Source organism: Lissotriton vulgaris, chromosome 4_1, assembly GCF_964263255.1.
Source record: "Lissotriton vulgaris chromosome 4_1, aLisVul1.2, whole genome shotgun sequence".
Classification (NCBI taxonomy): domain Eukaryota; kingdom Metazoa; phylum Chordata; class Amphibia; order Caudata; family Salamandridae; genus Lissotriton; species Lissotriton vulgaris.
Window position 1 is genome coordinate 47,019,653 of NC_141691.1, and position 17,645 is coordinate 47,037,297.

Here is a 17,645-nt window from a genome sequence, read left to right on the forward strand (position 1 = left end):
CCGAGGAACAGATTTCTTGGTTGGGCGCCAGCCCGAGTGACATATTGAATGGAAGGACGCTGGACGAGTGAGAGATTTCATATAAGGACGCTAGAGCGAGTGACAGATTTCATGGAAGTAAGCTAGTGCGAGTGACAGATTTCATGGAAGACGCTAGCCCGAGTGCAGATTTTATGGAAGGACACGAGCGGGAGTGACAGATTTCAGGGAAGGACCCTAGCCCAAGAGCAGATTTCATGGAAGGACGCTACTGCGAGTGACAAATTTCATGCAAGGACTCCAGCCCGAGTGCAGAATTCATGGAAGACGCTAGCCTGAGTGCAGATATCATGGCAGGACACTAGCCCTAGTGTCAGCTTTCATGAAAGGACGCTAGCCTCAGCCCAGATTTAATGGAAGTACGCTAGCCAGAGTGACAGATTTCATAGAAGGACGCTAGCCCGAGTGACAGATTTCATGGAAGGATGGTAGCGCGAGTGCAGATTTCATAGAAGGACGCTAGCCTGAGTGAAAGATTTAATGGAAGGATGCCAGCCTGAGTGTTGATTTACTGGAAGGACGCTAGCCTGAGTGACAGATTTCATAGAAGGACGCCAGTCTGAGTGCAGATTTTATGGAAGGACACGAGCGCGAGTGACCGATTTCATGGAAGGACGCTAGCCTGAGTGTAGATTTCATGCAAGGACTCCAGCCCAAGTGCGGATTTCATGGAAGGATGCTGGCTGAGTGACAGATTTCATGGAAGGACGCTAGCGCGAGTGTTAGGTTTCATAGAACTTCGCTAGCGCAAGTACCAAATTTCATGGAACGACGCTGGCGCGATTGCAGATTCCATGGAAGGACTCTAGCGTGAGTGCAGATTTCATGGAAGGAGGATAGTGCGAGTGACAGATTTCATGGAAAGACGCTAGCGTGAGTGCAGATTTCATCGAAGGACGCTAGCCCTAGTGTCAGATTTCATGGAAGGACGCTAGCCAGAGTGCAGATTTAATAAAAGAACACTAGCGTGAGTGACAAATTCCATGGAAGGATGCTAGCATGAGTGACAGATTTCATGAAAGGACGCTAGCCCTAGTGTCAGATTTCATGGAAGGACGCTAGCCTGAGTGCAGATTTCATGGAAGGACGCTAGCCATAGTGACATATTTAATGGAAGGACGCTGGGCGAGTGACAGATTTCATGTAAGGACGCTAGAGCGAGTGACAGATTTCATGGACAGAAGCTAGAGCGAGTGACAGATTTCATGAAAGGACGCTAGCCTGAGTGCAGATTTCATGGAAGGACAGTAGAGCGAGTTACATATTTCATGGAAGAATGCTAGCTCAAGTGACAGATTTCATGCAAGGACTCCAGCCCAAGTGCAGATTTTATGGATGACGCTAGCCCGAGTGCAGATTTTATGGAAGGACATGAGCACGGGTTACAGATTTCATGGAAGGACGCTAGCCCGAGTGCAGATTTCATGGAAGGACGCTAGCCCTAGTGTCAGATTTCATGGAAGGATGCTAGCCTGAGTGCAGATTAATTGGAAGAACGCTAGCCAGAGTGACAGATTTCATAGAAGGACGCTAGCCAGAGTGACAGACTTCATGGAAGGATGGTAGCGCGTGTGACGGATTTCATAAAAGGACTCTAGCCTGAGTGACAGATTTCATGGAAGGACGTTAGCGCAAGTGCAGATTTCATGGAAGGACGCCAGTGCGAGTGATAGATTTCATAGAAGGATGCTATCCTGAGTGCAGATTTACTAGAAGGACGCTAGCCTGAGTGACAGATTTCATGCAAGGACCCCAGCGCGAGTGACAGATTTCATGGAAGGACGCCAGCCCGAGTGCAGATTTTATGGAAGGACATGACCGCGAGTGACAGATTTCACGGAAGGATGCTAAAATGAGTGCAGATTTCATGCAAGGACTCCAGCCCGAATGCAGATTTCATGGAAGGATGCTGGCTGAGTGACAGATTTCATGGAAGGACGCAAGCGCGCGTTCAGATTTCATGGAAGGACGCAAGCGCGAGTGACAGATTTCATGGAATGACGCTAGCGCGAGTGCAGATTCCATGGAACGACGCTAGCGCGACTGCAGATTTCATGGAAGGATGGTAGCACGAGTGACAGATTTCATGAAAGGACGCTAGCCCTAGTGTCAGATTTCATGGAAGGACGCTAGCCTGAGTGCAGATTTCATGGAAGGACGCTAGCCCGAGTGACATATTTAATGGAAGGACGCTGGGCGAGTGAAAGATTTCATGGACGGAAGCTAGAGCGAGTGACAGATTTCATGGAAGGACGCTAGCCTGAGTGCAGATTTCATGGAAGGACAGTAGAGCGAGTTACAGATTTCATGGAAGAATGCTAGCTCGAGTGACAAATTTCATGCAAGGACTCCAGCCCGAGTGCAGATTTCATGGACGATGCTAGCCCAGTGAAGATATTATGGAAGGACACGAGCGAGGCTTACAGATTTCATGGAAGGACGCTAGCCCGAGTGCAGATTTCATGGAAGGACGCTATCCCTAGTGTCAGATTTCATGGAAGGACGCTAGCCTGAGTGCAGATTTAATGGAAGTACGCTAGCCAGAGTGACAGACTTCATGGAAGGATGGTAGCGCGTGTGACAGATTTCATAAAAGGACTCTAGCCTGAGTGACAGATTTCATGGAAGGACGTTAGAGCAAATGCAGATTTCATGGAAGGACGCCAGTTCGAGTGACAGATTTCATGGAAGGATGCTAGCCTGAGTGCAGATTTACTGGAAGGACGCTAGCCTGAGTGACAGATTTCATGCAAGGACCCCAGCGAAAGTGACAGATTTCATGGAAGGACAGTAGTGCGAGTTACATATTTCATGGAAGAATGCTAGCTCAAGTGACAGATTTCATGCAAGGACTCCAGCCCAAGTGCAGATTTCATGGACAACGCTAGCCCGAGTGCAGATTTTATGGAAGGACATGAGCACGGGTTACAGATTTCATGGAAGGACGCTAGCCCGAGTGCAGATTTCATGGAAGGACGCTAGCCCTAGTGTCAGATTTCATGGAAGGATGCTAGCCTGAGTGCAGATTAATTGGAAGAACGCTAGCCAGAGTGACAGATTTCATAGAAGGACGCTAGCCAGAGTGACAGACTTCATGGAAGGATGGTAGCGCGTGTGACGGATTTCATAAAAGGACTCTAGCCTGAGTGACAGATTTCATGGAAGGACGTTAGCGCAAGTGCAGATTTCATGGAAGGACGCCAGTGCGAGTGATAGATTTCATAGAAGGATGCTATCCTGAGTGCAGATTTACTAGAAGGACGCTAGCCTGAGTGACAGATTTCATGCAAGGACCCCAGCGCGAGTGACAGATTTCATGGAAGGACGCCAGCCCGAGTGCAGATTTTATGGAAGGACATGACCGCGAGTGACAGATTTCACGGAAGGATGCTAAAATGAGTGCAGATTTCATGCAAGGACTCCAGCCCGAATGCAGATTTCATGGAAGGATGCTGGCTGAGTGACAGATTTCATGGAAGGACGCAAGCGCGCGTTCAGATTTCATGGAAGGACGCAAGCGCGAGTGACAGATTTCATGGAATGACGCTAGCGCGAGTGCAGATTCCATGGAACGACGCTAGCGCGACTGCAGATTTCATGGAAGGATGGTAGCACGAGTGACAGATTTCATGAAAGGACGCTAGCCCTAGTGTCAGATTTCATGGAAGGACGCTAGCCTGAGTGCAGATTTCATGGAAGGACGCTAGCCCGAGTGACATATTTAATGGAAGGACGCTGGGCGAGTGAAAGATTTCATGGACGGAAGCTAGAGCGAGTGACAGATTTCATGGAAGGACGCTAGCCTGAGTGCAGATTTCATGGAAGGACAGTAGAGCGAGTTACAGATTTCATGGAAGAATGCTAGCTCGAGTGACAAATTTCATGCAAGGACTCCAGCCCGAGTGCAGATTTCATGGACGACGCTAGCCCAGTGAAGATATTATGGAAGGACACGAGCGAGGCTTACAGATTTCATGGAAGGACGCTAGCCCGAGTGCAGATTTCATGGAAGGACGCTATCCCTAGTGTCAGATTTCATGGAAGGACGCTAGCCTGAGTGCAGATTTAATGGAAGTACGCTAGCCAGAGTGACAGACTTCATGGAAGGATGGTAGCGCGTGTGACAGATTTCATAAAAGGACTCTAGCCTGAGTGACAGATTTCATGGAAGGACGTTAGAGCAAATGCAGATTTCATGGAAGGACGCCAGTTCGAGTGACAGATTTCATGGAAGGATGCTAGCCTGAGTGCAGATTTACTGGAAGGACGCTAGCCTGAGTGACAGATTTCATGCAAGGACCCCTGCGAAAGTGACAGATTTCATGGAAGGACGCCAGCCCGAGTGTAGATTTTAAGGAAGGACATGACCGCAGGTGACAGATTTCATGGAAGGACGCTAGAATGAGTGCAGATTTCATGCAAGGACTCCTGCCCGAATACAGATTTCATGGAAGGATGCTGGCTGAGTGACAGATTTCATGGAAGGACGCAAGCGCGAGTGACAGATTTCATGGAACGACGCTAGCGCGAGTGCAGATTCCATGGAAGGATGGTAGTGAGAGTGACAGATTTCATGGAAAGACACTAGCCTGAGTGCAGATTTCATAGAAGGACACTAGCCCTTGTGCCAGTTTTCATGGAAGGACGCTAGTCTGGCTGCAGATGTAATGGAAGGACGCTAGCCGGAGTGAAGGTTTCATAAAAGGACGCTAGCGCGAGGGACAGATTTCATGGAAGGACGCTAGCGCAAGTGACCGATTCCATGGAAGGATGCTAGAGCGAATGACAGATTTCATGGAAGGACGCAAGCCCCAGTGTCAGATTTCATGGAAAGACGCTATCCTGAGTGCAGATTTTATGGAAGGACACTAGGGCGAGTTACAAATTTCATGGAAGGATGCTAGCTCGAGTGACAGATTTCATGCAAGGACTTCAGCCCGAGTGCAGATTTCATGGAAGGACGCTACCCCGAGTGACATATTTAATGGAAGGACGCTGGGCGAGTGACAGATTTCATGGAAGGAAGCTAGTGCGAGTGACAGATTTCATGGAAGGATGCTAGCCTGAGTGCAGATTTCATGGAAGGACACTAGAGCGAGTTACAGATTTCATGGAAGGATGCTAGCTCGAGTGACAGATTTCATGCAAGGACTCCAGTCCGAGTGCAGATTTCATGGAAGGACGCTAGCCCGAGCGCAGATTTCATGGAAGGACGCTAGCGCGAGTGACAGATTTCATGGAAGGATGGTAGTGCGAGTGACAGATTTCATGGAAAGACGGTAGCGTGAGAGCAGATATCATGGAAGGATGCTAGCCCTAGTGTCAGATTTCATGGAAGGACGCTAGCCTGAGTGCAGATTTTATGGAAGGACACAAGCACAAGTGACAGATTTCATGGAAGGACGCTACCGCGAGTGCAGATTCCATGGAAGGACGCTACCGCGAGTGCAGATTCCATGGAAGGACCCTAGCGCGAGTGCAGATGTCATGGAAGGATGTTAGTGCGAGTGACAGATGTCATGGAAAGACGCTAACGTGAGAGTAGATTTCATGGAAGGACGCTAGCCCTAGTGTCAGATTTCATAAAAGGACGCTAGCCTGAGTGCAGATTTAATGGAAGGACGCTAGCCAGAGTGCAGATTTCATAAAAGGACACTAGCTCGATTGACAGATTTCATGGAAGGACGCTAGCCTGAATGCAGATTTCATGGAAGGACACTAGGGCGAGTTACAGATTTCATGGAAGGATGCTAGCCTGAGTGCAGATTTACTGGAAGGACGCTAGCCTGAGTGACAGATTTCATGCAAGGACCCCTGCGAAAGTGACAGATTTCATGGAAGGACGCCAGCCCGAGTGTAGATTTTAAGGAAGGACATGACCGCAGGTGACAGATTTCATGGAAGGACGCTAGAATGAGTGCAGATTTCATGCAAGGACTCCTGCCCGAATACAGATTTCATGGAAGGATGCTGGCTGAGTGACAGATTTCATGGAAGGACGCAAGCGCGAGTGACAGATTTCATGGAACGACGCTAGCGCGAGTGCAGATTCCATGGAAGGATGGTAGTGAGAGTGACAGATTTCATGGAAAGACACTAGCCTGAGTGCAGATTTCATAGAAGGACACTAGCCCTTGTGCCAGTTTTCATGGAAGGACGCTAGTCTGGCTGCAGATGTAATGGAAGGACGCTAGCCGGAGTGAAGGTTTCATAAAAGGACGCTAGCGCGAGGGACAGATTTCATGGAAGGACGCTAGCGCAAGTGACCGATTCCATGGAAGGATGCTAGAGCGAATGACAGATTTCATGGAAGGACGCAAGCCCCAGTGTCAGATTTCATGGAAAGACGCTATCCTGAGTGCAGATTTTATGGAAGGACACTAGGGCGAGTTACAAATTTCATGGAAGGATGCTAGCTCGAGTGACAGATTTCATGCAAGGACTTCAGCCCGAGTGCAGATTTCATGGAAGGACGCTACCCCGAGTGACATATTTAATGGAAGGACGCTGGGCGAGTGACAGATTTCATGGAAGGAAGCTAGTGCGAGTGACAGATTTCATGGAAGGATGCTAGCCTGAGTGCAGATTTCATGGAAGGACACTAGAGCGAGTTACAGATTTCATGGAAGGATGCTAGCTCGAGTGACAGATTTCATGCAAGGACTCCAGTCCGAGTGCAGATTTCATGGAAGGACGCTAGCCCGAGCGCAGATTTCATGGAAGGACGCTAGCGCGAGTGACAGATTTCATGGAAGGATGGTAGTGCGAGTGACAGATTTCATGGAAAGACGGTAGCGTGAGAGCAGATATCATGGAAGGATGCTAGCCCTAGTGTCAGATTTCATGGAAGGACGCTAGCCTGAGTGCAGATTTTATGGAAGGACACAAGCACAAGTGACAGATTTCATGGAAGGACGCTACCGCGAGTGCAGATTCCATGGAAGGACGCTACCGCGAGTGCAGATTCCATGGAAGGACCCTAGCGCGAGTGCAGATGTCATGGAAGGATGTTAGTGCGAGTGACAGATGTCATGGAAAGACGCTAACGTGAGAGTAGATTTCATGGAAGGACGCTAGCCCTAGTGTCAGATTTCATAAAAGGACGCTAGCCTGAGTGCAGATTTAATGGAAGGACGCTAGCCAGAGTGCAGATTTCATAAAAGGACACTAGCTCGATTGACAGATTTCATGGAAGGACGCTAGCCTGAATGCAGATTTCATGGAAGGACACTAGGGCGAGTTACAGATTTCATGGAAGGATGCTAGCTCGAGTGACTGATTTCATGCAAGGACTCCCGCCTGAATGCAGATTTCATGGAAGGACACTAGCCAGAGGGACAGATTTCATGGTTGGACACTAGCCCGAGTGACATATTTAATGGAAGGATGCTGGGCGAGTGACAGATTTCATGTAAGGACGCTAGAGCGAGTGACAGAATTCATGGAAGGAAGCTAGTGAGAGTGACAGATTTCATGGAAGGACGCTAGCCTGAGTACAGATTTCATGGAAGGACACTAGAGCGAGTTACAGATTTCATGGAAGGATGCTAGCTCAAGTGGCAGATTTCATGCAATGACTCCAGCCTGAATGCATATTTCATGGAAGATGCTAGCCCGAATGCAGATTTCATGGAAGGACGCTAGCGTGAGTGACAGATTTCATGGAAGGACGCTGGACCTAGTGTCAGATTTCATGGAAGGACGCTAGCCTGAGTGCAGATTTGATGGAAGTACGCTAGCCAGAGTGACAGATATCATAGAAGGACGCTAGCTCGAGTGACAGATTTCATGGAAGGATGGTAGCGCGAGTGACAGATTTCATGGAAGGACGTTAGCCCGAGTGACAGATTTCACGGTAGGACGCTAGCCCGAGTGACAGATTTTATAGAAGGACCCCAGCCCGAGTGACCGATTTCACGGTAGGACGCTAGCGTGAGTGACAGATTTCATGGAAGGACGCTAGAGCGAATGACAGATTTTATAGAAGGACACTAGCACGAGTGACAGATTTCATGGAAGGATACTAGCACGCGTTCAGATTTCATGGAAGGACGCTAGTGTGAGTGACAGATTTCATAAAAGGACGTTAGCGCGAGTGACCGATTTCATGGAAGGACGCTAGTGCGAGTGACAGTTTTCATGCAGGGACCCCAGTGCAAGTGACAGATTTCATGGAAGGACGTTAGCGCAAGTGCAGATTTCATGGAAGGACGCTAGCCCTAGTGTCAGATTTCATGGAAGGACTCTAGCCTGAGTGCAGATTTAATGGAAGGAGGCTAGCCTGAGTGCAGATTTCATGGAAGAACACTAGAGCGAGTTACAGATTTCATGGATGGATGCTAGCTCGAGTGACAGATTTCATGTAAGGACTGCCGCCTGAGTGCAGATTTCATGGAAGGACACTAGCCAGAGGGACAGATTTCATGGTTGGACACTAGCCCGAGTGACATATTTAATGGAAGGACGCTGGGCGAGTGACAGATTTCATGTAATGACGCTAGAGCGAGTGACAGATTTCATGGAAGGACACTAGAGCGAGTTATAGATTTCATGGAAGGATGCTAGCTCAAGTGACAGATTTCATGCAATGACTCCAGCCCTAGTGCATATTTCATGGAAGACGCTAGCCCGAATGCAGATTTCATGGAAGGGCGCTAGACCTAGTGTCAGATTTCATGGAAGGACGCTAGCCTGAGTGCAGATTTAATGGAAGTACGCTAGCCAGAGTGACAGATTTCATAGAAGAACGCTAGCTCGAGTGACAGATTTCATGGAAGGACGCTAGCACGAGTGACAGATTTCATGGAAGGACGTTAGTTCGAGTGACAGATTTCATGGAAGGACGTTAGCCCGAGTGACAGATTTCACGGTAGGACGCTAGCCCGAGTGACAGATTTTATAGAAGGACCCCAGCCCGAGTGACCGTTTCACGGTAGGACGCTAGCGTGAGTGACAGATTTCATGGAAGGACGCTAGAGCGAATGACAGATTTCATAGAAGGACACTAGCACGAGTGACAGATTTCATGGAAGGATACTAGCGCGCGTTCAGATTTCATGGAAGGACGCTAGTGTGAGTGACAGATTTCATAAAAGGACGTTAGCGCGAGTGACAGATTTCATGGAAGGACGTTAGCGCAAGTGCAGATTTCATGGAAGGACCCTAGTGCGAGTGACAGATTTCATGCAGGGACCCCAGTGCAAGTGACAGATTTCCTGGAAGGACGTTAGCGCAAGTGCAGATTTCATGGAAGGACCCTAGTGCGAGTGACAGATTTCATAGAAGGACGCTAGCCTGAGTGCAGATTTACTGGTAGGACGCTAGACAGAGTGACAGATTTCATTGAAGGTCGCTAGCCCTAGTGAAAGATTTCATGGAAGGACCCCAGCGCGAGTGACCGATTTCATGGAAGAACGCTAGTGCGAGTGACAGATTTCATGGAAGGACGCTAGCGCAAGTGCAGATTTCATGGAAGGACGCTAGCCAGAGTGACAGATTTCATGCATGAACCCCAGCCCAAGTGACAGATTTTATGGAAGGACCCCAGCGCAAGTGACATATTTCATGCAGGGACCCCAGCACGAGTGACAGATTTCATGGAAGGACGCTAGCCTGAGTGCAGTTTTACTGGAAGGACGCTAGCCAGAGTGACAGATTTCATGGAAGGACCCCAGTGCGAATGACAGATTTAATGGAAGGATGTTAGCGCGAGTGACTGATTTCATGGAAGGATGCCAGCGTGAGTGCAGATTTCATGGAAGGATGCTAGCGTGAGTGCAGATTTCATGGAAGGATGCTAGTGCGAGTGACAGATTTCATGGAAGGACTCCAGCCCGAGTGCAGATTTCCTGGAAGGACCCTAGCCCGAGGGTGAGTGACAGATTTCATGGAAGGACGCTAGCGCAAGTGACAGATTTCATGGAAGGACGCTAGAGCGAATGACAGATTTCATAGAAGGACACTAGCACGAGTGACAGATTTCATTGAAGGATACTAGCGCGCATTCAGATTTCATGGAAGGACGCTAGTGCGAGTGACAGATTTCATAGAAGGACGTTAGCGCGAGTGACAGATTTCATGGAAGGACGCTAGTGCGAGTGACAGATTTCATGCAGGGACCCCAGTGCAAGTGACAGATTTCATGGAAGGACGTTAGCGCAAGTGCAGATTTCATGGAAGGACGTTAGCGCAAGTGCAGATTTCATGGAAGGACGTTAGTGCGAGTGACAGATTTCATGGAAGGACGCTATCCTGAGTGCAGATTTACTGGAAGGACGCTAGACAGAGTGACAGATTTCATTGAAGGTCGCTAGCCCGAGTGACAGATTTCATGGAAGGACCCCAGCGCGAGTGACCGATTTGATGGAAGGACGCTAGCACAAGTGGAGATTTCATGGAAGGATGCTAGCCAGAGTGACAGATTTCATGCATGGACCCCAGTCCAAGTGACAGAATTTATAGAAGGACCCCAGCGCAAGTGACAGATTTCATGCAGGGACCCCAGCGAGAGTGACAGATTTCATGGAAGGACCCCAGTGCGAGTGACAGATTTCATGGAAGGATGTTAGCGCGAGTGACCGATTTCATGGACGGACGCTAGCGCAAGTGCAGATTCCATTGAAGGACGCTAGTGCGAGTGCAGATTCCATTGAAGGACGCTAGCGCGAGTGACATATTTCATGGAAGGACGCCAGCGTGAGTGCAGATTTCATGGAAGGATGCTAGCGTGAGTGCAGATTTCATGGAAGGACGCTAGTGCGAGTGACAGATTTCAGGGAAGGACACTAGTGCGAGTGGCAGATTTCATGGAAGGATGCTAGCATAAGTAACAGATTTCATGGAAGGACGCTAGCCCGAATGACAGATTTCATAGAAGGACACTAGCACGAGTGACAGATTTCATAGAAGGACGCTAGCCAGAGTGACCGATTTCATGCATGGACCCCAGCACGAGTGACAGATTTCATGGAAGGACCCCAGCGCGAGTGCATATTTCATGGAAGGACCCTAGCGTGAGTGACAGATTTCATGGAAGGACGCTAGCGCGAATGACAGATTTCATAGAAGGACACTAGCACGAGTGACAGATTTCATGGAAGGATGTTAGCGCGAGTAACCGATTTCATGGACGGACACTAGCGCGAGTGCAGATTCCATTGAAGGACGCTAGCGCGAGTGACAGATTTCATGGAAGGACGCCAGAGCGAGTGACAGATTTCAAAGAAGGACACTAGCGTGAGTGACAGACAGAATGGAAGGACCCCACCCCGAGTGACAGAATTGACAGAAGGACTGCTGGCTGCATGATGTTTGTGTTTCCTCACCCCATGATGAGCTAGCATGGAGTCGGCTGAGAACATGGGCACCACATTCATCTTCTTGATGTCAGCACGTTTTCGGAATATGTTACGAATCTTCTCCAGGCCCTCGCACTGTGCTTGGAGAGTATCTGTGGAGTGGAAAAAAGATAGAGAGAGTGTCATGGAAGGCGGGAGTGGTCACTGGCAGGACAAGGAAAAACAGGATGAAAGAAGAAAAGATTGTGATACAAGATAGGAAAGAAGGAGTAAGAAAAACAGAGGGCATGAGAGAGAAATGAAGAATACAGGAAAGTAACAGAAATTAATAGAAAGAAAGAAAGTACAGAGGCAAAGGAGAGAGTGGGAGTGAAGGGATGAAGGTAGGAAACTCAAACGAAGTTATAGGAGGAAGGAGGGGATATAAAACAAGGAGGAGGAAGAGAAATTGAAAGAGAAATAACGGCAAAGAAAGAAGAGAGAAGAATGACAAAGGGACAAAGATTGAATAACAATGGAACTGATAGAATGAAAGGTAACAGAAAACGTATGAGTGGAGAAAAATGAGGAAGAAAAAGGAAAGGAAAAAGGAGAGAGCAGAATAAAAATAACAGAGAGAGAGAGAGAGAGAGAGAGAGAGAGTGAGAGAGAGAGAGAAAGCGAGAGAAATAGAGAGAGAGAGAGATGAAGATCAGAGAGACGAAGAGATTGAATGAACGTGGAAGAGAGAAAGTGAACATGCAAGGGAGGGAGAGTGGCTAAAGAGAGGAGAAGATTGGGAGATGAGCAAAAACAAAACTGTATGAATTGTGGTGAGGAGGAATCAAAAGAAAAGAGAATAAGATAAAAGTATGTCAGAGAAACAAACCAAACCAAGGAGGTGAGAAAGATGGCAAGGGTAAGGATTCTCATTCTGCAGTCAGAGTTCCAACCCAGGGTAGGTCTTGGCCATTCGGGATTGGTTTCGGGCGCCGACAGCCAATAAGCAGGAAGGTGTTTTCACACCATAAATAAAGGCAGCTCAGTCCTGGCTTCACTTCATTTGCAGCAGAGGGAAGCTTAACTAAAGAGGGTGATTTAGTGCATGATGTATTGTCTTGTTTGTTTGTAATGACAGAACAATTGTGGCTCCTGATGGACTCTGTAGAACTGTGACGTAAGCGTTAAGAGAGTAGCGAAGTGAATGCAGATTTAGAATGTTAAGTTTGAGTACATGCAATGACGGTGCCTGAGGGGGGAGGAAGAGGAATGCGTACTTGGCGCATCCTTGCCGATATATCAGTCCGGTACATTTGTTGATGGGAAAGTGGAAAGCAATGATTTCACTTTTCTATTGGATACTGGTGCTACCGGTTCTACTGTGAGAACAGCAGACATCCCAAACCTACCCCTCTCGGGAGAAGCCATCCAAGTGGTCGGAGTTACAAACCAGCAGATTAGAACCCCAATTATAAAACCTATGGAAGTCCAAATTGGAAGCTTCAAAGATATTTACAAATTTGTAGTATGTGATTCAAGTCCAGTGAATTTATTAGGCAGAGATCTTTTGTGTAAAATGAACTGCACAATTTATTGCACACCGGATGGTGTTGCTTTTCAACCCCCTGATGAAGATATGATGTACAAAATGATGTTAGCTAAACAAGGCACAGAAATAGATGAACTGTATTCATTAGTGACAAAAGATGACTTACTAGAAGAACTGAAAACGCTGTGAATCCAGAAGTATGGGATTTTACCGGAAAATAAATAGGTCTAATGGTAGATGGAGACCCAATGAAAGTGACTGTGAAAGAAGGTGCAGTTTATCCTAACACTCGACAATACAAAATGAGTCCAGAAGTCAAAGCAGGAGTAGCTTCTGAGATTGATTGAATGATTAAACAAGGTATTCGAAAGGAAATAACTAGCAGTCCTTATAATTCACATATAATAGGTATCAAAAAGCCCAGCAGGAAGTACAGGATATTGCAGGATTTAAGAAAAATTAATAAAATTGTAGTACCATGTTGTCCTGTAGTGCCAAACTCAGCAGTGATTCTGTATCAGATCCCCTGGAATGCTGGATGGTTTACTGTAATTGATTTATGCCAAGCCTTTTTCTCGATTCCTTTACATCCTGATAGCCAGTATCTTTTTTCTTTTAAATTTGAGGATTGTATTTTGGCATGGAATCAAGTTCCTCAAGGGTATACAGAAAGTCCTTCTATTTTTAATCAGATTTTGAACAAGTGCCTAGAGAAGTTAGTTATGCCCTGAAAACCAGTCCTAGAACAGTATATTGATGATTTACTTGTGGTATCAAAATCCAGAGACAATTGTGGCACTGATTCAATTGCATTATTAAGTCATTTGGCCGATGGGGGACACAAAGTAACTCCAGAAAAATTACAATTTTGCAAAACAGGAGTAAAATATTTAGGTCACTGTGAAACGGTGGTAGGAAGTACAGAGACTTTCTTTGTAGTTAACAGTTGTTTTATTGGGCGAATGACACGCTTCTTATAAGGAATGGGTCTGTAATAGGGCAAAGGGGGCTCATAAGCCTTGTCAGCCGTATTCCTGTCCCGCGGCGGGGTCCGTCCTCTCCTTTTGCACTCCAGTGCAGTACCATCAGGTCGAGGTGTGTAAAGAAATCAAAACAGAGGACCACGTGTGAGAATAGCGTTCAAACGCTGAAGCAGTGTTGAGAGAAGGGCAGTGCAGGGAACTCGGTGTACAAGAACTCTAAGTAAGTGAGGGAATGTGCTCAGGGAGAGGTTACAGGGAGGTTAGGTACAGGTTCGTTAACTCGGGGATCTTCCCCTTCGGCCCGCCCAGCCCGTGAAGCGCTCAAGTACCTGGGTAAGCCACGCTCTTCCTCCTTGAGCGTGGCTGGGCGACTCGTAGGGACGTTGGCCTCCAGGCTTCGGCACGTTGTCCAGTTCCTCTGATCCTTCGTATTCTGTATCGCTCCGTCTCCTTCTCGCGTTCTCTCTGACTCCGTCTCCTTCGGTGGACTCACACACCTCATTCAGCTAACTTCCTGGATTTGAGGACCCAGCTCCTTCGACGTCATCAGATAGGACGGGGCTTGTGGTCAGCTCTCCCCAGTTAAAGTAAAAGTGCCCTTTATCGCTGTCCTCAGAAAAGAACATTAATCCTGGGTCATTCCACTCATCCTGAGTGAGAGAAGAGGGTGAGAAGGAGTTTTTAGGAAGTTCAACGTTAAAGTCTTGTTTTCCTTCTGCGATCAGGTCACCCTTGTCACAGTCACCAATAGAAAGAGGAGTGAGGAAAGTGACCACTGAAAGAATTAGAACAATAACACAAATGCAATTACTCCAGATGCAGAGAGAGATCAGAATGTTCCTTGGAGTTGTGGGATACTGTACACAGTGGATTGAAGGGCTTTCCCTATTAGCGAAGCCCCACCAAAGAGAGTAAAAGACCCAATAGTTTGGGATGATGAAAGTGTAGAAGCATTTGTGAAATTACTAAACTGTCTGTGTGAGGCCCCAGCTCTAGGTATGCCTGACTATACAAAATAATTTGCACTGTTCTGTTGTGAGAGAGGGGGTTGTGCACACTCAGTCTTAACACAGAGAGATGGATTAAGCTGATGTCCAGTAGCATATTTCTCTGCTTCGTTCGATCCTGTGGCTTCAGCATTACCTGGCTGCTTAAAAGCAGTTGCTGCTACCTGTATGAGCATAGAACAAAGTGAGTCGATTGTGATGGGACATCCAGTGAAGGTATATGTTCCACATTCAGTCGAGAGTTTGTAAACAAGAACTTGAACACAGCATCTTACTCCTAGTCGTATGACTAAGTACGAAAGAATAATTCTGGGAGAAGAAAATGTGACTGTAATCAGGTGTACTCTGGTAAATCCAGCTACATTATTACCAGACTCGAAGAAGTGAAGGATGAGGTAGAACATGACTGCTTAGACGTTACAGAGATGTGTACTAAGCCACGCCCTGAAATACAGGAAGAACTACTAAAAGAGCCAGAACACAAACTATTTGTTGTTGGCTTGTGTTTAAGGGTTGAGGAAGGCAGACTGAGTGCAGCCTATGCTGTATTCAAATTAACTGGGGTTGTTGAAGCATCCTGTTTTCCCCGAGTCAAATCTGCACAAGTAGCCAAATTGTTAGCTTTAATAAAAGCATGCAAAATTGGGAAGAATTGGAAAGTGATCATATTTACTGATAGCCAATATGGTTACGGGGTTTTGCATGATTTTGGCCAGTTATGGTTGCATAGGATATTCATGACTTCTTCAGGAACTCCTATTCGAAATTGGAAATTTGTGAAAGAACTGTTGGAAGCAATACAATTGCCAAAAGAACTAGCAGTGTTCCAGTGTGCTCCTCACCAGTCAGAAAATGAGTATGTGACAGCTGGTAATCGTTATGCTGACCAAGTTGCTCAGTATTGTCCTAAAAACAAAATGTCAATAAACAGAAAAATGGAAACAAGTGGAATTAGCTGCCAACTTATGTCATTTTCAGCTATCGAAACATGGGAAGAGGTGAGACAGTTGCAGGAGGAAGTGGAAGAAAGTGAAAAGGAAAATTGGATAAAGCAGGGTTGTGCATGAAGGGAAACAGATGGTGTGTGGGTATACCATGATGGCAGAACAGTTATGCCAGATTGTTTGCTCTCACAAATGGTGAGAATCTACCATGGTTACACTCATCTATGCAGGAACGCTATGATACGACAATTCAGACAAGATTGGTACAATCCCAGATTTAGGGCAGTCACAGAGAGTCTCTACTAGAGATGTTTAATTTGTCAGCAAATAAATCCAGGAAAAATGACAGTGGTAAGTTGGGGAAGAATTTGGAAACCAGAAGGACCTTTCGAAAGACTACAGTTAGATTTCAAGGTATTACCACTATGCAGAGGATTAAAGTACGTCCTTGTATTCATTTGTTTGTTTTCACAGTGGGTGTAAGCATACCCCACAAAAAGAAATGACAGTATAACTGTTGCCAGATTATTATTGAGCAACAAGGGGTGGTGATGGACAGAGTTTCTGAATTAAGCAGAATACTCTCACCCAGTCAAGAGATCAGGGCTAGATCTAACACCGTTTTTTAGCTCACTGCACCATCCCAGCTCAGAACCTGGCTATGTGCAAATTAGTCTGTTCCTGTCCCAGTGCATGATGGGAACAGGGCAAACCAAACTACCAAGCCAATTCTTACACTGGGAAGGAAACAAGCTTCCGGGGACCGGTTTCTGGCATTTTAGCCGTCGTCGGCCCGGCTTGCTTGAATCCTGATGGTGCAATGAGCAAGGGACTCACATCTGAGTATACCCTTCCACGCTTATGGTGGACAAAATATTTAACAACAAGGGGTGGTGATGGACAGAGTTTCTGAATTAAGCAGAATACTCTCACCCAGTCAAGAGATCAGGGCTAGATCCAACACCGTTTTTTAGGTCTCGCCTGTCGATGCGCATGCGAATCGAGCTTGCGAGTCTATGGGGGCTTATCCACTCTTTATCCAACTTGCAAGGAATCGTGGCGATTCCTTGCAGTGCCCGTGACTTTTAAGCTCAATGCGCATGCGCATTGAGCTTAAAAGCGCGTGCACATCAGTTCCCTCCCTCCCCTTATCTCTCTTCACTCCGTCTTGTTTTACCCGCTCCGCCCCCTCCCCTGCCCGCCGTGTCGCATTTCTACTCCCCCCTCCCCTTCTCTCTCTTCCCTCCGTCATCAGTTCCCTCCCTCCCCTTATCTCTCTTCACTCCGTCTTGTTTTACCCGCTCCGCCCCCTCCCCTGCCCGCCGTGTCGCATTTCTCCTCCCCCTCCCCTTCTCTCTCTTCCCTCCGTCTTCTTTGTTTGTTTTTTTACCCGCTCCGCCCCCTCCCCTGCCCGCCGTGTTACGGTCTTTGCATGTCTTACGCTTTGGTGGCCATATTGATCAGCTCTCCCTCTAAGAAGAGTAATTTGGCTTCAGTATAATTCACTGCAGTTACTCGGGCTACCGAGCATGTATTTCTCTCACCGTGGGAGCCATGTTGAGCCGGTCCCTCTAAGAGTCCTTTGACTTCAATACAGTCGGCTTCTGTTCCTTGAGCTATAGAGCATGTAGACCACTATTTCTGTCACAGTGGCGGCCATGTTGAGCCACTCCCTCTAACAAGAGTCCTTTGGCGTCGGTTCAATCCGCTGCAGTTACTTGGGCTACACAGCATGTACGTCTCTCACCATGGCGGCCATGTTGAGCCGCTCCCTTTAGGAAGAGTCCTTTGGCTTTAGTCCAATCCACTGCCGTTATGTTAAAACCCTCACTGCCTCCCCCAGCTCC

The 17,645-nt window shown here is 47.3% G+C and overlaps 1 protein-coding gene across 1 annotated transcript in view; it reads right to left on the reverse strand.

Moving 5' to 3' along the window:
• C4_1HXorf65 (chromosome 4_1 CXorf65 homolog) overlaps nt 1-17,645 on the reverse strand; it is a 180,734-nt gene that overhangs the window by 39,358 nt on the left and 123,731 nt on the right. The window contains exon 6 of the mRNA XM_086918286.1: nt 11,364-11,488. Within this exon, the coding sequence (XP_086774412.1) occupies nt 11,364-11,488 (125 nt within the window). The remainder of the gene's footprint in view (nt 1-11,363; nt 11,489-17,645) is intronic.